This window comes from Eutrigla gurnardus (assembly GCF_963514095.1).
Source record: "Eutrigla gurnardus genome assembly, chromosome: 3".
Classification (NCBI taxonomy): Eukaryota; Metazoa; Chordata; class Actinopteri; order Perciformes; family Triglidae; genus Eutrigla; species Eutrigla gurnardus.
In genome coordinates, this window is record NC_139917.1 from 9182145 (window position 1) to 9205533 (window position 23389).

General features: G+C 41.9%; 2 protein-coding genes across 2 annotated transcripts in view; one reads left to right on the plus strand and one right to left on the minus strand.

Moving 5' to 3' along the window:
• rbfox2 (RNA binding fox-1 homolog 2) overlaps window positions 1–17112 on the plus strand; it is a 35210-nt gene extending 18098 nt beyond the window's left edge. Inside the window, 13 exon segments of the mRNA XM_084005315.1 lie at window positions 2884–3038; window positions 3040–3091; window positions 3916–3976; window positions 3979–4088; window positions 4630–4683; window positions 4813–4905; window positions 8955–9042; window positions 9655–9711; window positions 9831–9984; window positions 11035–11071; window positions 12980–13068; window positions 13254–13326; window positions 14188–17112. Coding sequence (XP_083861441.1) covers window positions 2884–3038; window positions 3040–3091; window positions 3916–3976; window positions 3979–4088; window positions 4630–4683; window positions 4813–4905; window positions 8955–9042; window positions 9655–9711; window positions 9831–9984; window positions 11035–11071; window positions 12980–13068; window positions 13254–13326; window positions 14188–14232 — 1068 coding nt within the window. The 3' untranslated portion in view covers window positions 14233–17112.
• Window positions 17113–20003: 2891 nt separating this feature from the next.
• Window positions 20004–21855, minus strand: LOC311010746 (retinal cone rhodopsin-sensitive cGMP 3',5'-cyclic phosphodiesterase subunit gamma-like). The gene is made up of 3 exons (XM_084005345.1): window positions 21811–21855; window positions 20358–20477; window positions 20004–20269 (listed from the first exon to the last, which is right to left on the minus strand). Exons 2-3 carry the CDS (start codon window positions 20465–20467, stop codon window positions 20152–20154), a joined length of 228 nt encoding a protein of 75 aa, XP_083861471.1. The 5' UTR covers window positions 20468–20477; window positions 21811–21855; the 3' UTR covers window positions 20004–20151.
• Window positions 21856–23389: the final 1534 nt, after the last annotated feature.

The window sequence follows — 23389 nt, forward strand, 5'->3', positions numbered from 1 at the left end:
GGTGGCACTTTGTTAAAATGTGACACTTTATTTATAACCGTTGTTCGTGTTTTCAAATCAATTGGTAAATTGGTTTCACCTGAAGATTTCTTTAAACAGCAATGTGAGTTTCAGGATCAAAAGATGCACAAGGAAAGAAATAATGAATAATATGTCGACTGCACGTGTACGCACTCGCTCACTAGCAAGTTTCCCTCTCAGACCCGGTCAGACTGCTCTCATGTTACAGTATCGATGTGATCCGTGTCGACCGAGCGCACCCCCGGTTCGTCACTGAGTGGAGGGGCTCGACTACCGTGTCACAGGTGTGACGCTGAGAAAGGTCAAAGTGGGGAGACAGATGGGGCGCGCACACACACACACACACACACACACACACACACACACACACACACACACACACACACACACACACACACACACACACACACACCCCAACTCCCACTCCCACACACTCTTAACACTCCCAAAGGGACAGAGATCTATTGTGCAACTCAGATGGTCATCGCTGCAGCCTGTCACTCTCTCTCACTCTCTCTCTAACACACACAAAGTCAAGGCAGCCAAGCAGATGTCTAGTAAGCATGACTCTCTTCGGTCGCCATATCCATTTTGCCGTCGGAAGAAAATTACAATTAATTGTGAATTAATTATTTCTAATGTTTCTACTAATACTACTACATCTAATAATATTAATAATGAAAATGATAATGATGATTAAAGGTAGGAGGTGAGGATGAATAAAGTACTCAACCCGCTGATACAGTATAATCTTCTTCTATTCGCATCTTTAACAACCAACCGTTGGCTTTTATTATGTTTTCTTTTTATAATCCATGTCTTCTTTCTGAAATGTTTTTTCTCTATTCAGTTTTCTAGGTCTTTAGTTCTTATTCTTTAATGTATCTTCTAATATATCACTCTAATGTATCTTAATGGCAGACAATGACTGCATGCCTCCGTCTTGATAAAGGTTATTAAACCGTTTAAACACCAGGGACGCAATGTTTAAGTCTAAGTGCCTTTCAAAGTCTGATTGTTGTTTTCATTTGCCATGCTCGCGGCAATTAAATTTAATTATATAAATCACAAATTTGGGAGGACTTTGCAATCTGTTCAGAGTACAACATCCTGTCCATGTCCCAGGATCCTCCATCCGAAAAACTCCCTAAAACCCCTTTAACAGGGGAAACGGGAAGAAACCTCGGGGAGAGCAACAGAGGATGGATCTATCTACCAGGAAGGACACAAGTTCAATACATGTCCTTTGCATAGAATAAACAACAAAGATGACAACATAGTCGATCCATATGATAGAAATGATGCAATGAGAGCAGTAATGGTGATGGCAGACAAAATAACTAGTAGAATGATTACCACTTATGCTGACAGCAGCAGTGGGTTCAATTTAAGGATGATGGTGATAATACAGCAGAAATAGTAGCATAGCAATAATTGAAATGTGACCGAGGAATAAGAGCAGCAGTAGGTGTCGAGCTGGTCCAGCTGCACCTGCAAGGCAGGAAAGCACAAAGACTCCTGGGAAGACGTCAAGTTAGTAACAAACATTAATGCGACATGAATGGTCCAGATGGAGGGGGGGGGGGGGTGGGGGGGGGGAGGAGCAGCTCGGTGTATCAGAGGAAGTCCCCTGGCAGTCTAGGCCTGTAGCAGCATGCATGACATCCCCAATAGCTTAATTCAACAAAACTTGGGTGACCTTATGACCGAACGCCACCAGTGCGTGTGTATGTGCCGTGTTATATGGTAAATTCCCATCAGCCTCGGCGGTCCTTTAATTTGGTTATGAGCTTACTTTGATCATTAAATATCAGCACGCTAACGCACACAAGCAAAATGCCAAACAAGATTAACCCTACAACCGCTAAACATTAGCATGTTAGCATTGCCACTGTGAGCGTGTTACCATGCCGACGTTCATCTCAACGCAGCAGAGCCGAGCAGCATGACTGTAGACTTTTGTCTTGGCTATAAATACATTTACAAAGTTGTTTTTAAACCAAACCAAAGATTTTCTCGGCGTGTTGCGGTCTCGAATTGATCGACCATTCAGCGTATTTATTGGCGCGCTATAAAAAGATCTGAAGACGGTGATGGTTGGTTTATCTTTTGCAGCTATGGATCAGAGGCAGGGCCATGCTTCTTCTATCACTCATCACCTTTTATCATCCCATCCCCCCTTTCTCTCCTGCTGTCTCCCTCCGCTCACTGACTATTACCATTTAGGGTATCCATGCCCCGCTGCCAACAGTTAGTGTGTGTGTGTGTGTGTGTGTGTGTGTGTGTGTGTGTGTGTGTGTGTGTGTGTGTGTGTGTGTGTGTGTGTGTGTGTGTGTGTGTGTGTGTGTGTGTGTGTGTGTGTGTGTGTGTGTGTCCTACACACACTGCACTGCTGTTTTTTTTCTGGGGGGGGGGTAATGATGATGTTCACAAAGTACTTGGGCAGGCTTCCTTACGAACAGTTGGTCTTTGTGTGAGTGTTAAGGTGTGTGGGTGTTTGCGTGTCAAAGGTGGTTTGTGTGCAGAGGCGTTTGTGAGTGTGTGTGCAGGCGTTAGACACTCACCATTGTACAACACCGAGCATGGAGGCATCTGACCCTCAATAATAGATGTGGCTGCAGTGAATATTTAATGGGTGGGGGGGTTTTGGATACATGCACACGTTTACACACACACACACACACACATGTAGAACTGGAAATATAATATCGATGCCTGTATGACTTTTCGACTGAGGCCCTTGGGAAAGTGGTCTGTGTGTGGTTGGGGTGATGCTCTCAGTCAAAGATACTGTGGAAGTTAGTCAGCCGACTACTCCGGCTTTCACTCCTTCCTCACCCTTCTCTCCCTTTCTTCCAACAGGGCTCTCAGGATAGTGCTGGCGGTCAGGAGGGACTCGTACCTCCACCTTTCTCTGCATTTCCTCCACCTCCACCGCCGCCCCCCCAGAACGGCCTGGCCCTGGATTACGGGGGCAGCCTGTACGCAGCGGGGGCCGTCCAGGGCCCTGTGGAAGCCGGCGGAAGTAGCGAACAGCGGCGCCAACGCTGCCAACAGCCTCAGCGTCCAAGTGAGTGCCGTCCTCTTCCTCTGTGCGAGCCGGCATCAGGTCTCTGCCTTGATGGTGCTGGGACGAATATGTGGTATAGAGTAAGATATAAGTGCAAATCAATGGGGGGCACCAATCTGACTTTTCTTGTTATCTCATGATTAGGGATGGGACGGTATAGGATTTTATCATGGATGCATTTCCATTATCGAGATCATCAATCGTAAATATCGTCACAAGTGACTTGGAAATAATGTATAGCTCACCATCATGGTAGAGAAGTAAAAAAAATAGACCCTGATTTAAAAAAAAATACAGGATACTTATTTGTATTTATTTATACTTTATTTATGATTTTTGATAATCTTATTTAAGATGATCTGTAAATAATTGTTTTCGTAACAAAAAAGTAATTCCAGTATGTTGTAGTGCCATTTTAAGAGTTTCATCATGTTGCTATTATTTTGGTCAAGATAATCGTGAAATGAAATTTTCAGTTCGTCCGATTCCCGGTTACCAGTTTATTACACACATGCTGCTAAAGTAAATGCATAACATTCTATGCTGTTCAGTTTTGATTGTAACTGTGTCATAGAGGTGTTGATTGAACTATTAGGAATGTGTTTGCCATCTTTCTGAGGGGGGAAAAGGCAAATATTCTCTGGTTCCAGCATCATAAATGGGAGTTTTTCATATCATCAAGTTTAATTCTGACATTTTCTTGAAAAATATTTATTGCTGATTGTAGAATATAACTGTCAGTAGATGGGAACTTATTATTTGCAGGCCTTCAGCTGCCACGTTAATGATAAACTCTCCCTTTCTCACCTGTCCGTCTGTCCCAGCAGGCAGATGGCTCCTCCCAGATTGATGGTTCGTCAGTTGTTGGCTCAGGAGGAGTCGGGGGGTGGGGGGGAGCATCGGGGATGATACAGACGCCAAGGGGACGCCCAAACGCCTCCACGTGTCCAACATCCCCTTCCGCTTCCGAGACCCCGACCTACGGCAGATGTTCGGGGTATGTAGACCGCAGCAGTCCCCCATTTTTCCAGTGCGCATCATCACAAAACAATAACCCAGAAAAGTAGCTTTGGATTATAGGCATGTGGTTGATAAAAATAATGACTCAAGAGACCAATCCAGTGACGTCAGCACTGTGTCCTCAGGATTTCTGAATTTTTTTTTTAATCCTACCCTTGAGTGGGATTTCAAATGAAAACGAGGCTCTGTCGTTTCTGTTTTTTTTATTAATATATTAACCAAAAAATAAAACCATGACATGTAATGTCATCTTGTAGAAAGATCATTTAAAGCCAGGTTTAAAATTCTGGGCCTAATGCGCAAGCTTTATTTGTCAGAGGAATGTCTCTAAAATGTGGTGCAGAGAAAAGAGCAGCAGAGGCAAGGAAGATATGGTGGAAGAAAAGACTGCCAAAGCTGGCTGGGTGCCAGCTCATCATGGTTGACGAGTGCTGACACCCTGTGGCAAGATGCAGTACAAGACCTGCATGCTTGTTCAGCCTCTTCATCTCTCTTCTTTCTTTTTATTTCTTTCTCAGCAATATGGCAAAATCCTCGACGTGGAGATCATTTTCAACGAGAGGGGATCCAAGGTAGGAAGTTGGATCGTGTCATTTTTTAATAACCGTTCACAGAAACGAGCATACCGGCTATTTTCAACCTTCTCTTGCTCTTTCCCCCCCCCTCTTCTTTTTCCATTTTCCTGTTTCCTCTGCTCTCAGGGCTTCGGTTTTGTAACATTTGAGACGAGTGCAGATGCAGAGAGGGCCAGAGAGAAGCTTCACGGCACGCTGGTGGAAGGACGTAAAATCGAGGTAACTCACCACCGTCGCCCCGCCCTCTCCCCCCCCCCCTTTTTATTTTTTTTGTTGAGACGGCGACCATTTTCTCCTGTGTTTCCCCTCCATGTCCAATAAGAATGAGTTTGTTCTGGTGGTTTCTGCGCCAGAGAAGGTTTCCGGGTGGCTGTATGTGTTCGACTCTAACCCCTCTGGCTTCACTCCAGCATGGTGCAGTGGTGCCACGCGCACAGACGTCTATTTGACGGCACTTCCTGTCGATGTTTATGCTGTCGTTGATGTTGATGTTGTGGGCTGTCCATTGCACCTTGATCTTAAAGCTGTGTGGTTTGCGAAGCATGCTGTGTGGAGTGGCTACACAACAGGCATGGCGGTGAGACGTCACCCCGACGCGGTCGCTGACGCTTCTGTCACAGCATGTAGGATCTGTTCTCTCTTCTTTTTGGTTGTCCTGCACCTTTTTTTCCATTTCCGTCATCACTTCTTCCATGATCATGATGAGTTGGCCATTTTTGGTTCATGGTTGTGTTAATGACTGGAAGGGCAGTTTAATAGCCTCTCAGTTATTTTTCTATCTGGGGAAAAAAGTGCTTGCTGGTGTCTGTATGAGGCTACCGTATGTTGCATGGATGGATGGTAAGATATCAGATATGGCCGTGGAGTTTTTCACTCTTCAGTTAATATTACACGGGTCACTCTGGGCAGCAGTTATTTTTTTATGTGTTAACGGACTGATGCATGATGGGGAGCAATTTCTGGGAGCAGTTTGAGTTTTGGAATGAGACTGCCGTGAGAAGTGTGGTGTCATTTCTGATGCTTACAAAAAAAAAAAAGCTTATATTTCAGACGTGCGATGAATGGTAAAATAAAAAAAAATGTTTTGTTTACACACACACTTGCATCCACCACTGCTGAAACGAACACCAGATCTCATGGAAGAGCATTTTGTTGTGACATCTTTTCTTTTCTTTTTTTTTTTAAGTTGTCAGCATGAGCTCCGATTTCAGTTGCAAATGGCCTTGGAGATCAGATACACCATGCTTCTGCCATTTGCTCTGGCTCTTGATTTTAAAATCACGCTTTATTTTTACTTGCTACTAAAGCTCTTCTGCATGCACGGTCTCGAAATGTCTTGCACTCTTCTCGTGTGTGTGTGTGTGTGTGTGTGTGTGTGTGTGTGTGTGTGTGTGTGTGTGTGTGTGTCGGTGTGTGTGTCGGTGTGTGTGTGTGTGTGTGTGTGTGTGTGTGTGTGTGTGTGTGTGTGTGTGTGTGTGGTGTGATTAAAAATATGGAGGGTGGCGAGAGAATGAACGTGGAGAGAATGTGATAGATGGCTGTCGTTCCTCTCTTTTCTATATTTTTTTATTGGTTCTCCTCCATCACTCTCCACTCTTTTTCACCAGGCCAGTCTGTCTGTCCCCCCCAGTTTGTGTGTCCCCCCGTATGTACCTGTGTTTCTGCTGTCCATGTCCATCCCTCCCCCCCCCCCCCCCCCCCCCCCATATATCTGTCCATTTTCCGTCCCGTGATGTAGTCAGTTAGAATTAACATTGGAGGATGAGATTAAGTCTGATTTTGAGTGATTATTTTGTCAGTTATTTGACTGTAATCTGGGCGGTATTAACGGGTAGTTTCCCTCCCGAGGTAGATTAAAATGTCCCACATTCTCTCTTCCCATTTGTTTGCCCCTTTATCAACTGTTATGATCTGTGTTTGTAGTGGGTTTTAACCAGCAGAGGCTAGATTGTTGTCAAACGGCTGATACTTGTAGGTGACTGTTGACACGTGACCTGTTACATCACTTCCTCTCTACCACATGGTGGGGGTTTGCTTCTCATTACCTCGTTTTTGTTTGTTTTTTCTTTTTTTTTAAATTATTATTATTTGGTTCATCATTTCTTTCTTACATATATTTTCTCTATTTCCCTGATGATTTTTGTATGTTGTTGTTGTTGTCAGTCTCCACGGTAACTGCTCGCGTGTCCTCACGCCGTTTCCCTGGCAACGGTAAGTTGTGTACACATGGCATCATCTTTGAATGACCCCTCCCCCCCACCCCATCTGTACAAATATTGAAATAAATTGCACCCAACACCCAAATGAAGGACTCCTCTACTGAAGGGGGCTTGATTGATTGACAGAACCTGATTGGCTAATCCTGTGATTGATTGGGGAGGTGGTGAATGAAACGATTACGAGATTAGCCATTGATCGCATGGCATTATGAAGGCCACCACCTGTATAACTGAATGTACTGCATCTATCTGCAAGTGCAACAACTATGACTACCACTTCTTATGCATTCATTCCAATCACCTCTCTAACTGCATTCAGCATTTAATTCCAGAGCTGTATCCTGCATGGTTTACTCTCTTTCTCGTCATCTGAATGACGCCATATAGTACTATGTCATCTCTCTGTGTCATGTGTCAGCCAATAGCTGCATTTTTTGCACCTTAGTGGGACAGCATGCTAAAGCATGAGTGCTATGTTAGCTTTCCTGGAGAGAGGATTATAGTTGTCTGTATATCATGGTGTGCTGTAGTACTTGATGATCACTTTCTGTACCACTCTGTAGGCCGCAGTTGTAGAGGTATGGCTGTATAGACTTAACATTCAAATTGAAGACTAAACATATGTATGGGTGAATAGTGTGCGCCCCCAAAAGAGGATGCAAGCTTATTGTACTTCAACCTAAATCTGCTCCATATATGCAATATGTTAAAGCATTTGAGCCTCTTTTAAGAAAGAAAACAAAAAAGCTGCCATGTATGAATTTGTAGACGCCAGCAAAGCAAACTTGTAAATGTCGGCAGCTTTTCTTTGTTCTGATTTCTGTGACGAGGTGTCCTTGTTTTACATTTTGATCAGTTTGGTTCTGGATGGTGTGTTGGTGGTTGTGCGTGTGCTTCGAGGTCTCTCTGGTGTGCGACACTGATCTGGAATGCCTGGCAGTGTGGCACAACCACAGTTTGATTTGATTTTTAAAAAAAATATTTACATTTTTCTTTGAGGAATGATATTTGCATCCCCCATCTAGACTTTGCGCGTTCTCTCTCTCTCTCTCTCTCTCTCTCTCTCTCTCTCTCTCTCTCTCTCTCTCTCTCTCTCTCTCTCTCTCTCCTTGCTCCATTCATCATTTTTCCATCGTTGCTGCTGTACATTTAGATCCAATGTAGGCAAACGGTCGGATGTATTTTTGTGTATCGCATCTTGTTGTTTCTGTTTGTTCATCAGGAGAATTGCACATTTGAATGGATTGTTCACTCTCTCTCTCTCTCCTCTCCACGTCATGTATGTGTTTTTCTGTGTCTCTTCATGTGGACTGGCTCCTCCTCCTCCTGCATCCCTCTACATTTCTGTCTTTTCTCTGTCGTTCTCCCTCCCTCCCCTTTTCTGTATGTTGTGTATTGGATTGGGAGGGCTGCCAACCTTTTTTGATTGGACTCTTGCTGCATCTGATGCTTGCTGATTGGCTAGTTTTGCTCACCCTCTGGTGATGTGATGCGCTCTTGATTGGCTGCGTGTAATTTGTGTATGAACTCCTTTGATTGATGTTTTTTGCATTGTGTTAAACTGATGAATCTGCCGCTTAATTCACCTTCTTTTTCCCTCCTTTTTTTCAAGAGGTAGCAGTATAATGGCCTTGGATTTCTTTGTGAATGCTTTTGTTCTGAAATATTTTGTCGTTTTCTTTGTTCCGTGTGCCAATGGTTGCATTGTTTGTGTGCAAAACTGCCTGAATTACTCATCAGGATCCTTGTTTTCAATGTCTTTCTCCTTCAAAAGAAGCGCATGCATCAAATACCATCACTGCTCATCAACAGAATTAACCTCTGTCATAAGTAAAACCTTTTTTCAAGTATAGTGACACCTCACACTTAATGTCAAATATGAAACCTCTGATCATCATGTGCATAGTATCTCCCTCGTGTGTCTAGAATACATTCAGTTTAAGAAAGCATAAATCTATATTGTGATTGGATCCTGCATCATTTTGTTAATTCCTCAGTGCTTGTTTATCCGTTAAACTGGGCCGACTGACGTCTTTCTCTGGTGTGCAGGTGAATAACGCCACAGCCAGAGTGATGACGAACAAGAAGATGACCACCCCTTACTCTAACGGAGAGGGCCTCGCAACTCTGCCCTATGGTAATGCACATTAACCTCTTTTAAAAAAAAAATATTGTCAACTTTGGACTGTAGAACTTCATACCACATGATACATTTGTAATCACATCTGTATATGGAACGGATCAGAGGTACGTACTGAGGAATGCAAAACCATCGACCATTACTCACTGGTTGCAGATTGAAACGGGTCTTTACTCTGGAACTCAAGTCTGCGACTGAAAATAGATGACTTTACACAAAGGTGCATTCAATGTGATATTATACTTAGGGATTAACCAAGAGAGAGGAGTTGTTGACTCACTTAACTGTGATATTGTAACGGAAGTATTGTCTTCTGTAGCTGACCCTGCTCTGCTGCAGACCCCCTTTTTATAAATGCATTAATATAATTTTTTATATTCTTTTGTATGTAGTTGTATGTCTCTATGCAGAATTACATGCGCTGTCCTGTCACAGACGTGCCCTGTGCAGACAGATTGTCAGGAAGCTTTATACCTCCTCTCTTTTTCTCAACCAACAACAAACTGACCAGCAGAGATCAGCCTGAACAAACGCTCAAATCATAAAATGTCTGGTGGCTTCTGTCAAACGCTGATTTAAATGCGCATTGCCATTCTCTGTTTACTGTAGCTGGATGGAAGTTGAGTCCCATGGTGGGAGCCATGTACAGCCCTGAGCTCTACACAGGTATGACAACAAGGATTGGCTTCATACTTGGCGAGACCTATGGAGACGGGATGCACAAATGATATATTTTATTATTACTGAAGGCGTTTATGGAGATGTTGTACCTTCCTGTCTCTCAGTACCCGGGTTTCCATACCCAGCAGCGGCAGCGGCAGCAGCCGCCTCCACCGCCGCCGCGACCTTTCGAGGCGCTCATCTCCGGGGTCGTGCCCGGCCCGTCTACAGCGCCGTCAGGGCAGCCGTGCCCCAGCCTGCCATCCCTACCTACCCGGGGTAAACACACACACACACACACACAAGCGGAAATAGAAACCGTAAACTGCTATAAAACCAGACATAATGTTAGGCATAGGACTCTCTTCTAAAGTGCATGTCTTCACGTAGTTAAACATATGAATTGTGCATGCTGTGTGTTTGAATATGCATTTTATTGAGATTTGACAATGACAGTTTGCTAAGCTGAAATACCATTTCCTTGTACCTCAAAGGTTAAATACCTCAGTGAGCAAATGTCATAGTATTTCCTCGTTAACAGACATTTGTCTCACAGGCCGAACTACCCGTAGTATCACTCCAAAGTTTGTGCCGTTGTATACAAAGAGGTGGTATTTTTGTCTTGCATGTTGCACGGTGTGTAATAATCTCACCCTTTCTTTCTTTTTCTCTCTTTCACCATCTGTTTGGCACCATTCTCTCACCTCTCTCTCTCTCTCCCCCCCAATCGTCACTTTCGTTTGTTGTTTTTTGCAATGCCCACATGGTGGCGCATCACACCATTTTCTTTTTTGTTTATTTGTTTTCGCCTTTCCACCACCGCTCCTCTCTCCTTTTCCTTCCTCCCTTTCTCGTCTCTCTCTCTCTCAGTGTGATGGCCTATCAGGATGGCTTTTACGGTGCAGCTGATCTTTATGTAAGTATACCTCCCTCTCCTCTACTGCCTCACTCCTCACCTACGTCTCCCCCCTCTTGCCTGTGGGTTTTTAAGTGTGAAACGGCACCGACCAAACCCATAGAGACGTGTACTTTTGAACTAGAGACATTTTATGGTTCCCCTGACTTTATTATCCCATATTAAATAAATACATTACAAACACATTGATCACTTTTGTTTTCATATAATGTACAGTCTCGTATGAAACGGCCCCTCGATGATGCGCACACTTTCACCGAAGTGTTCATTCACGAGTAGACTCCTCTAGGGTTTGTCTCTGTGCATTTGTGAGTTTAGTTTGTACCAATGTGATTATGAGTGTGTGTGTATGTGTGCGTGTGCCTGCGTGTGTGTGACCAGGTTGACAATAGCTGTTTCTGTTCTCTCTGTAGACTAGTGTTTCAGGACATTAGTGGCAGATTGCCCCAGGTAGGGTTGACACACTCTGTGTGAGAGCCAGTGTGCATCCTCCTCGTCTCCAATGACTGCGTGCTGCTAGACATTATTGACCATCTGAGATTGAAATGCCTTCTCTGTCTTCTTCTACTAACTCACTGGATTCTGACATGGGCGGAGTTGCGGAAGGGGGAGAAAAGAATTAAGTTGAATTTGTGAAGAATAAAATGTCCATTCACAAATTATCTTCCGGAGAAATGGATGTTTATTTTTATGGGAAAATTAGGTGCAGTATTTAAGGTCAATATCTGCACTTGTTATTAAGTTTTCAAGTCAATTCCATGAGGCATTTTGCACACCAACCTATTCTCCTCCTCAAGACATTTTGTCTTATTTTGGATTTGTCCCTAGGTGACTCCCCTCAGCATCGAATAATTTAATGCTTTTCATTATGTTCCTTTGTCAACATTACACTTCACAACCTTTATATTATTTGACATTGTCACCACATGCATTTGTTCCAAAATCACACATAAAAGGAATTATTAAAAATGGGGAAAATTGAGATTAAAAGAAAAATCAGGTGTCAGGTCTTTCCCCCCCCATTAACTCACTATAAAACTATTTATTGCATACAAACTTGACCCATGAATTACGTGTCAGCAGGCTGCATTGCCATGGAATACAAACAGGATGGGAACTAAATAAGACAATAAAACCTGAGAGTGAGCCAGTAGTCAGGATGGATGCAGGATCAGCAGTTAATTCAGACCCCTTCCAGGAATCTCCCTATCTGTTTCACCTGTGGCATGCTAACTGAATCAGTGTCGGCATGCAGACATATTTACAAGGCTGACCCCCCCCCACCCCCCCCACCTCCCCAGTCCGCCCTCTATCCTCCCTCCTTCTCCTTCTATAAACCCTTTTTTGTGTCATTCTTTATTGCACTTCTTGTTGCTCTGTTCGTCCTATCTTCTTTCCTCTGACATTAGCTCTCCTTTTACTCCCTTTATTATTACAATTCTCTTTTCTTGCTCTGCAACTCTTCCTCGCCTACTTTCTACATCAACTCCTTCCTCCTTTCATCCCCCTGTACATGTCCCCTTCCTCCCCCCTCTTCCTCAGCCCAGCCTTCCTCCCATAGCAGCAACTGTGTGGTCCTGAATGTGGGGACTTGGTCGTGACTGATCCTTTAGGGTAGAATGCAGCGGTGTTTGTTTGTTTTTGTTTTTATCGGGATGTTTGGCCTAATACGCTGTACGTTCTGAGTTTGGGAAAGCATGCTGTGTCTGTCAGTGATTGGTCGCTGGCCATGTTGAGCGTTTACGTGCGTGAGTGAGTGCGTGTGTGTCCTTTTTAATCCGACTGGCTGACTGTCTTCTTACACCTGTATTTTTTTTTGTCTGTTCATCAGCTGTTCATCCAAACATAAACAATGACACAATCATCTTGCGAACCCTTCCCCTTTCTTTAACAGTGTGTTTTTGGTAGGGGAACCGGGGCGGGGCACACTTATGGGTATGAACTCTCTCTCCCTCCATGTCCAACGCACAGTGGGGGAAAATATGCACTTTAATGTCGCACAGGGGAAACGCTGCAAACAGCTCAACACATAACGTACAATTTCCGATGTTTTTTTTCTTGGTTAGTCATGGAGAGAGAGACCCACACAGAGCCTGAGCTACATCCTCGTGAATGCTGTACTGCACCAGATTAGCCAGTTTTGCTGACTGTCTGCTTGTTAATCTTTTCGCTCTCTTCTCAGCAGTTTTTCCTCACAATGTAACCCTTTAGATTAACTACTAGTCTGTTTGTGTGTTGGAGGAAATACGGCAAACCTTTTAACAAGGATTTCCTCTTGTGTCTGTTTCGTCTCACCTCTTCACTTCATCGTATCTCTCTTCTCCTTCCATCTCCCTCTCCGCCATCGCCCCGTCACAGGGCGGCTATGCAGCGTACCGTTACGCCCAGCCAACTGCGGTAGCGACTCCTGCGGCGGCGGCGGCCGCAGCAGCAGCTTACAGTGACAGGTGAGTGGGCTGCCCAGCACACCTGGAAGATGTTGCCTGCTTGCTTGCGGCACTGTCCTCTGTCGCTATGTAGGAAAGTCACTTTATTTAAAAAGCATGGTTAAAATCAAGTGCTGTACAGTTATCAATTTTGGGTTTCTTCAGAATATGATGTGATACTTCATGCTGGATGTTTTTTCTTGTAGCTACGGACGAGTTTACACAGCAGACCCCTACCATGCTGCGCTCGCCCCGGCTGCCTACGGTGTTGGAGCCATGGTAAGTCCCAAAAGCCTTCATATTGTCTAACATTCAAAGGATAAGGTAAGTGATATTCTCTATTTTTCTTGTTGTCAACAATTCCCATGAAAGTGCAAAGTGTGTTCGTCTTTCAATCCTTTATAACTTCCCCTTTCTGCCTGTGGTTCTCCCCAAGCCCATCAGCTTTTACCAAAGACGTAAATATTTTAAAACGGGGCACAAACAGTTATATATATTTTTTTTTATCATTTCCTAAAATAGCTGACTGCTGTAGTTTTGAATGCTCAAAGAGGAATAAATAGTTTATTTGTTAGAAAATGTTTTTAGCTGCTTGACACCCAGGGGCCCGAAAAGCTGGAGGCTTTCTGTTAACTTCATGAATACGCTGTTTTGTGACATCAAAACGCAATATCAACTGATGTTATTAGGGCTCTTTAAGAGGGTCTTTGTATCAAAACCTAGTTATAAGACTAACTTGCTGTCTTTTATTTAGATAACTGCACAGTAAAGATGGAGCTAGGTGGTATTCCAGCTGAGAAGTAAAGGTTGACACAGTGGGAGAGTTTTTGTCCAAATGGCCCATAGCGGGCTAAAGTGGCTGTGACCCGGAAGGTTTATGTGGATTGATTTTGAAATGAAACTACAGGAGGTGCAGCTCATTGATGTGTTAATAGTTTTTGGACAACAACCAAAGGTCTGTTGGATGAGATGTATCTGGTTAGTGACTACCCAGGAAATACTCCATTCATTGTTGGTTTTGGTCTTTTTATGGAATTGATTGACGATAAGGAAAATATGGAATCACCACACTGATCATTTAAACAAACGATGTCATTTTTAAAAGACTATCTAATTGTTTTGTCTTTTGCGGTTTCACAGGCCACACTGTACAGGGGAGGCTACAGTAGATTTGCCCCTTACTAAAGACACATTTCCCAGGAGCTCCTCTCTTCCATTGAATTACTCTGAAAGAGCTCCCTCTGTTGTCGTGGAGGTGGACTGCACCCAGTTTTAAAGTGTGGAGTCGACTCAACAAGATATTTCAGATCCCAACCCAGAGCAGTCCCACGTTTTCTTATATACGCTACTACAGAAATAGAGGAATGCTGTATTAAAGACTGACAGATGGCCTTTACATTACAAAAAAAAAGAAGAAGAAAAAAAAAATAGGACTTAAAATGTCCACCTTCCCTAATGCACGGCTGTATTATAGTCCCCTCTTCTTAATCCCTCGGCACTCAGCAGCACAAGACTCGCGATGGAGCCCAGACGTTCTTCCAAAGGCTGTGTGGATAACTGACATTTAAACAGCTGTCAACCATGTATGAAAGAGCTGAGCGCTGTGACGCACACACACTCAGCATTTAAGGAAAAAGAGAAGGAGTCAAAGTGTCCACAACACGACGGAGCGCTAGGAAGCAGGAAGGTGCGTCGAGAGAGACGAGTCACTGATGAAAAAAAAAAAAAAAAAAACACCCACCGACGGGGAACTCCTCCTTAACGTGGGCAGATGGCAGCGAGAGAGGATTTCCATCCTCACCGTGTGTTCTTGCAGAGGGCGACCGAACGTGGCGGCTTGGAGGGATGATGGGTGCCGGTTTATAACGCTACAGAAAGCACGTCCGAAAGCTGTAGGAAGGGAGGGTTATTAGAGCTGTTCCTTACCTCAAGTTTTCTTAGTATGTGGAAATGGTGAACCTTTAAACTTAAAATTGTTATGATATGCAAAGAAATTAGTTTAGAGAAAAAAGTTACCAAATTATTATTATTGTAATTATTCTCATGATTATTATTATTATTATTATTATAAAAGCATTATTTAGTTTGACTCAGCAGCCTCTGCTGCTATGGGGCATGTAGATCCAACAGTGAACCTTGGGGTTAAAAATCAAAAGAGCATCTCTCTTCAACTATTCCACCTTTTTTGACTATATGACACGACTATAGTCTCACATCATCATTCTAATGCACAAGATTTCACTCCACTCTGTGTGCGACCACTACTAAAACACTAAAACTACAAAAACTACAACACTAAAACATCGTCTTCTTTAATTGATTTTTAGCTTTAGATCAAAACCAAACCCATCCACCCACGACCCTGGGGTTCAAGTATTTTGACGATCCTTTAATGTAGAGATTTATTATTTGGATTTTCCCCTCATGCTCCATCTTTTTATAGAGCAACGTCCAACATTGAATGAGTCTTCCTGAAACATACTTTTAGTCGGTAAATGTGTTCGAGATGCTGCCAGCAGCGATTACTGAGCAAGAGAGAGTTTGTGTCGGCGAGTTAAGAGAAATTATTTAAATGCAAAACACCTTACTATTGTGCATATTTCTATACCGTTGTATTCTATATTTCCAAAACGTGGCTTTTTTTTGGCTTTTGTTTTTGTTCCAAAGATTTGTAGAAAGCACATTTTTCTGCCGTATGTATAAATATATTATCTTTGTTATTGTTATTATCATAATCCTTGATAATCTTATGGCTGTTTTTATTTACATTTCTTTTTCATCTTCAGTTTGTCTTTTTTTAAATTTCTCTAAGTGTTGTTCCTTCTCCAGTAAGGTGCAAGTTCTATTTCAAGTTTTTGTTGTTGCTACGGAGTAAAGATCTCAACCCAGGAGCGTACCTGAGAGGCGACAAACTAAAGGTATGCATGTATCACTACCTTTGTCGTCTTGGTCAGTCCAAGCTACGGTTTGTTTTTGTTTTGTTTTTGGGTGATTATAGGATCCGTGAGCATGACATTTGACGATTTCAAAATATACAGGAATGGCTGGATTTTTTTGTGTTCATATTTGAGACGTTTGGAATGAATGTACACCGGTGTGTAGCACTTTGGTTAAACCAACTGTGTTCCTTTCTTTTTGAGTTTTTCATTTGAAACAGACTCCTTACATTTCAGCGGTAAAATCTGTCCACTCGGCTACCGTGGTCGCTCCAGGTTTCTTTGAAGAAGTCCATTAAAATGTCTGAAAGTGTTATCTCTCATACAGAAGCAGGTGATAGTCCAACATGGTGAAAGACAGAATGTCATTGTTTGTTGTTTTTTGTTTTTTACCTGTTAACTAATTTCAAAACTACCTTTGTTTTTCATTTGTCAAATTTGGAAAAACAGGTCAATACGATTTTTTTTCCTATTAAATGTGCTGCTGTTTGATTTTCTCATGACATTTATCATTTTATTTGTAATATCTCCACATTACTACAGAATGTGCTCTGGACAAAAGAAAAAAAGAAACATAGCCAAAGATGCTAACTTACTGTCCCCAGCACGTTCTGGTTCTCAGCTTGAGAAGTGCTACACAAAGTACTCAAAGATGGACTTATGAAGCCACTGAAGGCATGGACAAACCAGCATGAGCGATACTTGTCAAGTTAAAAAAAAAAAACAACAAAAAAAAGTTTTGCATGAATCTTGTGTCTTTCATATTTGACTCCTGAGCAGCCGAGCCCAGTTGCGTTCTTATTTACCACTAAACTCCATGGAGGATGACAGGCAGCTAGCGGTTTGAAGCTAGCATACACAACAAAGAGCACAGCGCTGTTTGGCAAAAAGGCCTGCTGACAAACAAAATGGCTGCCGCACAAAATAACACGTGGCATCTTCATTTTCCTGTCATGGTTTTCTTGCCACTATACTGTAGAACTATGTGGCCATTCTTCATAGTTGCTATGGTTTCTCAATGAACAGTCCTCTCCCTCTGTCATGTCTATATCCCCCTTGACTGCCATTATGTTTTTTAGTTATTGAATGTCCATATAAAATGTTTTATATAAAAATGTTTTGTTGTGAATCGAGCCTTCAGGTTGCTTTCTTTTGGACTTCCAATTATTTTGTCAAATGAGTGTGTGAGAGTCCATTGTATTCATTTAAATTGATTATTGATCACCAAGTCCATATACATTAAATCCACAGCAGATTTATTTGGCCGCTTGATGCTTTAAAGCTTATATGGAGACTTTTTAAGAATGTTGCTAAGCAGATCTAAAGCAACATTCATTTGGAGCCTCTGGTCCATCATTCACTCTACTTTTAGCTTTGTTTTGGTCTCCACCAACTCTTCCAAGAAATATCTGGCTCTTTAAGCTCAGTGCTTCACTTTTTGCTTTTAGCTAATCGCTAACCTTGCCTCATCCAATGTTTACTGCTCGGTAGGTAGCATTTGCATTGAGTGGGATAAATAACAAAATATATAACAAAAAGCTTTTTATTTAAAAACCGCTATTGACAATAAAACATGCAGGCTGGAAAATAAAAACAACACTTAAGAGTCACAACTTTAATCCTGTACCTCTGGACAATATAACCCACAAACGCCTGGATTTTGTCTTTAGCAGGAAATGTTACAATCAGCATTAACTGTCGGGACGAATGGCTGCAGTAGTCAGATGTTTTTAGCGGCTCCAGCTCTGGAGCGATGCAAACATGACACCCGGGCAGCCACGCTAATTTTTCGCCCATCATCCGTGTGCTTGGTCATCTTTGCCACATTTCTGTCCGTCTCCGTCCAAGCAGCACTCGAACATCGTTCCCCAATTATAGTCGGCACAGAGTTTCGAAAGAGAGTTGAAAAAAGAGAAGTAACATTTTTAGTGGCCTCCATGTTTCTTTCTGCTATTTTGACCCCATTTTCTGACACTTTCATGACAGTGGACATGACGCACCAGAATAAAAACAGAAAGGGACATTTGTGTGCTAGCGATGGAAAAGTTTATCTTCAGCAGGTGTTCCCCCTCTTAAAAAAAAAAAAAAAAAAAACCCAGAACATGCACGCTAATTAGGTGGGAAAATAGTAGGCTATAAGATTCTACCATGCACCACCAAAGGGGATGGGGTTGACCAAACATCCCAGTTTACCAGGTGGCCTGTCCTCAGAGGAAACTGTCTCCAAAAATGATTAATCGCAAAAACAGTATGCAAAGTGGAACGAGCCGAATAGTCGATGTCTCAACAGTGTTCTAATTGTTTTGGCCAACAGAGGGGGCTGCTTTGAATGGAAGCTTCATGTAACTCTTGTTCTATTAGGCTACTTGTTTGCGATAGTTTTAGTGAAAACTGCTGGGGGAAACTGGCCGGAGCTACCTTGTTTCAAATGAATCCACAACATCACCACAAACTTCTTTTCAAGTGAAGTTAGTTACAAGTGTTTGAGATGTGCTAATTAGGTTATAATGTCACCGTTAATTATATAGATAGATGGTCTGCTTTTTGGATGTCTACATTTGGGATTTTACCACCCAAACTCTGATTTTGTGGTTAGAAAGTAAATGTTATCAGCACTATTTGGTGCAGAGCATTTACTGTATTATGTAATATGTAGATTGAGTGGTTTGACTTCCTCGGGTTTAATGTATTGCTTTGCAGTCATGCTAAACTCAAACCCACATTCTAAAACAGTTATGTAACGGGTGCTTGGGGTGGGGATACTTGTAACAGTTAATTTAACGGTTAGCGAACACAGGGCAATTGTTTTGTGCTACATTTATAAATAAGGTTATAAGAAGTAAGTGTTTATTTTTTCTCATTTTTAATTTGGGAATCAGAGGCGTAATCAGAGGAAGGGCTCCCTCAATTACAATTCTCTATGTTTCATCTAGCAGGGTGCAGCCAAGACGGCTATAATTGGGTTTCTTTTAAACATTAGGGCACCAAGGGGAGACCTCGCCCCATGCCACCTCGCTGAGTCTCATTTATATCCCCAGCAAGTGTTACAGCTCACCACAGTAGAACAACACACCTGTCTTTGACATCAACTCATATAATGTGTGATTGTGTAGTAGACATCCAAGTGAATTTCTACCTGTAGTAGACAAATGTGGTTTAGCACAAACAACTACTGAGTGACCAAAAGTATAACTATACCATACAGATAACTAAATAGACTGTATAGAGCATTTGCAGTTTGACCATTTAGCTTATCGTGTGCTCCATAGTTAACTATAGCCTAACTCACCATGGTTTAATCTGACGCGGTTTACCAAGTTATTTAGTTCCCAGCAGGCATCAGTGCTGGCCACCAGGGTTCGGGTTGGAGGTGAGGAAAGGGTCTGATTAGAGGCCATTTACATGATTTTATTTCAGACGTAGATTAGTCCCAAACAGTCAATTACCTCAGAATTGGCCTTGCAAGATAAGGGCTGATTTAAAATAGTAGATGGTGTTCAACCATGAATTGCCATTTTGTTCTATAAACTGGTGAGAAATGAACACCTGCATTCATGTATTTTCATCAAAGTGCACTCGTATAAGCCAAGATTTCTTTGGGGAATATATTTATTGACAGTTATAATTACCATCCAATTAATAGCGTGTACAAAGTGAAATTCATAGATCATAAAAATAGAAATACATGTATTTATATATAACATAAATAGCTGTACATTAAAAAGTAATAGCTGCAAAGAGGAGGGTCATGGAGTAGAAAAGGCAGGAGAGAGAAGTAAAGGTTTGGTGGTGACATACTGCAAAACACTGATCAAACCAGCTTATAACAGGTTCTGTCCATCGTCTCTCAGAAATACACAAGCCGAGCACAGAGTGTGGGGGAGGAAGTTTGGGGTTATAGTTGTTGAAGCATGGAAACCTCAATGAAGCGTCCGTATAAATAAATAAATGATCATTTTAAAAATGTGCCAATTTTTGCACCATCTAGGATCAACTTTGGGCATCAATCTTTGTTCAATGTTTCCCCCAAAACACACGCATGAGCCAAATGTGACCGCAGACATCAGGTCAGCTGCTTTGGTACATGAAGGAGAGCAAGGCGAGAGGGGAGGAAAGGAAAGTGAGTGCAGGGATGGAGAATAGTTGAGGTGAAAATGTTGTTTGGTTTCTAGACGATTCCATATTTCGCCAGGTCGCTGAGCTCCATGTCCCCGAAGGCTTCCCACGGGCAGACCACTGTGATGTCCGTGCCTAGACCCTCCATGCCGGGGATGTCGTCTCCGAATCTGGAAAAATGGGAATGTTTCACTTGAGTTTTTTCATTTGATATGTGACTTTCAGTCGTGGGGGAAAAAGCATTCAAATCCTCCTCACCCCTTCTGGCCTGGTTTAGGGGCTTTGCTCTTGAAGGTACGAGCGGCCCTCTGCTTGAACTTGGGAGGGGCCTTCTTGTCGGTGGGAGCTGCAATGCCTGCGTCTGCCATCTTTTATGCTCTGAGAGAAAAGCAACAATTTAACGTTAATTGATGTTGATGCATAAGACCCTTGCTCCTCCCACTCCGAGTCCAGATGATATAACATCCCCAGGTATGGACTAAAGATCATAAAGCTCTATTTTCTATTTTTACACCTTGGCTTTAAAGATTACTCTCAGCCAAGACTGGTCATCTTAAGTTACCTAATACCATAGTCGGTGGGAAGTCAACACACGTCGTGAATAACTAACGAGTCTAAGGAGATTTTGCCCCGAAGGAGTAATTTTTAGTCTACTTTAATCCGACCTTTCCCGGACCTCCGTGCTAAGTCTCGTCTTAGAAGGAAGCTCAGCGCTGCTGTGGACTTTAACACAAAGCCACTTTGACCTCAGGTGGCATTTTTTGAACACGCAAACAAACCAAATCTGTTATGAAGTCTCAGCTAATCAGCTAGTTCTTAAACTTCACATCCTAATTTAGTGACAGTATGCTCACGATTTAAATTAGCCACAGCCAATGTAAGTGGTTCTGGTGTGCAGATATACAGTGTATTATATGTAATGTTCTTTAATATGGCTAATACTGCAGCATCTGTGTTATCTCAACACACACTGATGAAAGTACTGAAGGTCATCTCTTTGTAATGTGTTTTACCTTCGGTAGACCAGGATGCTGATCAAATCTATTTCTTTGGTGGGTTAAAGTGGTTACCCAATTATTTAATATAAACCAGCAATTTCAATGGGAGGAGAGAAAAGTATGAAAAGATAATTGGTTTCCCATAATGCACACATTAGAATTTAAAGTCCTTGCTTGGCAGCAAGACAGCCCCATGTATTAGTTTTGTCTGTTTATGTTGTCTGTACGGGTGTGTGTGTATATAATATATATATAATATATTTATTATATATATACATTTTTTTCTATCAATCTTTTACACATATTTAATCAATGCTCTTTTCAGCAGATGAACAGACATTTGAAAAGAATTCATGTCAGAAGAGTTGATATTAAAACATGTTTATCTGAAAATGGCGGAAGGTCATTCTCCCCTAAAAACTTCAATTAAATTACATCAAATGCTCTTTCAGAAAATCAGGCTTTCCAAGAACTCCTTTATGCATTTCCAATACTTTTTTGTTTCACTTTAGTAAATGGAAAAACATGTACATACAGATTCTAAGGAATCATGTATGAGAAGTGAATGCTCAGATACTGACTCGTATAGTGATTCCAAGGTAAAAAACATCAAGTCTAGTACATGTAGCATAATGCTCTAACATAAAACCTTGATGCAAAATGGAAAGTTGGCTAAAGTGTGCAGCTGAGAGAAGATCAGAGTTTGATCTTACCTGTTTTTTGAAGTCTCAGTTGGCTTCTGGTCTCTCTGGTCTCTCTGGTCAGTGTGCATCTTCGCCCCAGTGTCTACTTATATAGTCCCTCCACTAATCTGCCTGACATGCCCCTCTATGATTTTCTGTCCTCTCCGCTCTGTTAGATTAAGGAGGGGTCTCATAAATGTGTGTCATGCCATGTGAAGACGTCTGCAACGTTACATAATGAATAATCTCTGGGGAAAACTAAATTGGATGACGTGAGTTGTTTTGAGATCTGACTTTGAGTATATGAATATTCTTTCCTGAATAAGTGGATTTTTTAAACAAATAATTGACTATAATTGGTGAATAAATAGTCTACTACCACAATACAACAACACATTCAGTTCACAGTTGGGTTTTAAAACATGAGCACTGTGTTGTCAAAACTCATTCTCAACCTTAAACAAAAAACAATTTGACAGAAAAATATTTTTGAACTCAAGGTCCGTTAATTACTCCAGAGCTTTCACCCACATCTCACTGTCTTCATCAGCTATTTAAAAAGACGTTGAATTCAGCTTTTCTCTGCCAAATAACATAAAGTAATCATGGCGTGTGAATTTAATGTCTGACCACAATGTTAAGGGTTAAATTGGCAGATGGTGTGTCTCTTTTTAACGTGAGTCGGTGCCATGAGACCAGGGATTAAGAGCTGAATGCGTAAGTGTTGTCATAAGTCATAGATCACAGGGCTCAGGGCTCCTCTGCTCTTATGTCACGATCCTGGCAGGACACGTTTGTTGACAAACAAGATGAAAATAAACCCTAATCTTTAGTATTTTACAGTTACTGCAGTGCTCTGCGTAATATGTCTGTCTAAACATGCCAGTAAATAAGTTGCATAACTGGGAACTAAAGACTATATATTCCGCACCAGACATGTAGACGTTTTATCAGAAAAATGTACTTTACATGCAAATACAACTGCTCGTGATGCTGAATGGCCTTTTAGTGATGTAGTTGGAGATGCTTTAGATTCTGTCTATATGACTGAGTAAAATACTGCTTACGAGCATATCACAATGTGTTTTATTTCAAAAATAAGCAGCAGTTACATGTGTCAGGTACATGTACAGGAGTAATGTTGTAGCAGTGTTTCCCTGAAATATGGAGTAGAAATATAGAGTAAAATGCTCAAGTACAATTCAAGTATGTAAATATTAAACTCAAGCATGGTACTTGATAAAATGTCCTCAGTTACATCCCAGCAGCGGTGTTTTGTGGAAACACAAAGGAACAAGGACAGAGCTGTCCAATGCAGAGAAGTGAGACTTATTATTTATAAAAAGCTGCTGATTCACAGCTTGTTTTCATCTCCAACTTATTGAGGGTCTGTAGTTGTACACTTTGCATAATACATTTTATTACTTTTCTGCATGTGATGGCTCCCCTTCTTTTTTATTTAATCCTATTACCACTAACATATTTAGGGAGCCTTTTCCTACTCTTTGTAGATACAAAGTAAAGACAAAGGACATTGTTTTGCAGACACACTGGTGCATGGTGATGTATGTGGTGGGCTGTGACAGATGGACGGACAGACAATTAATAT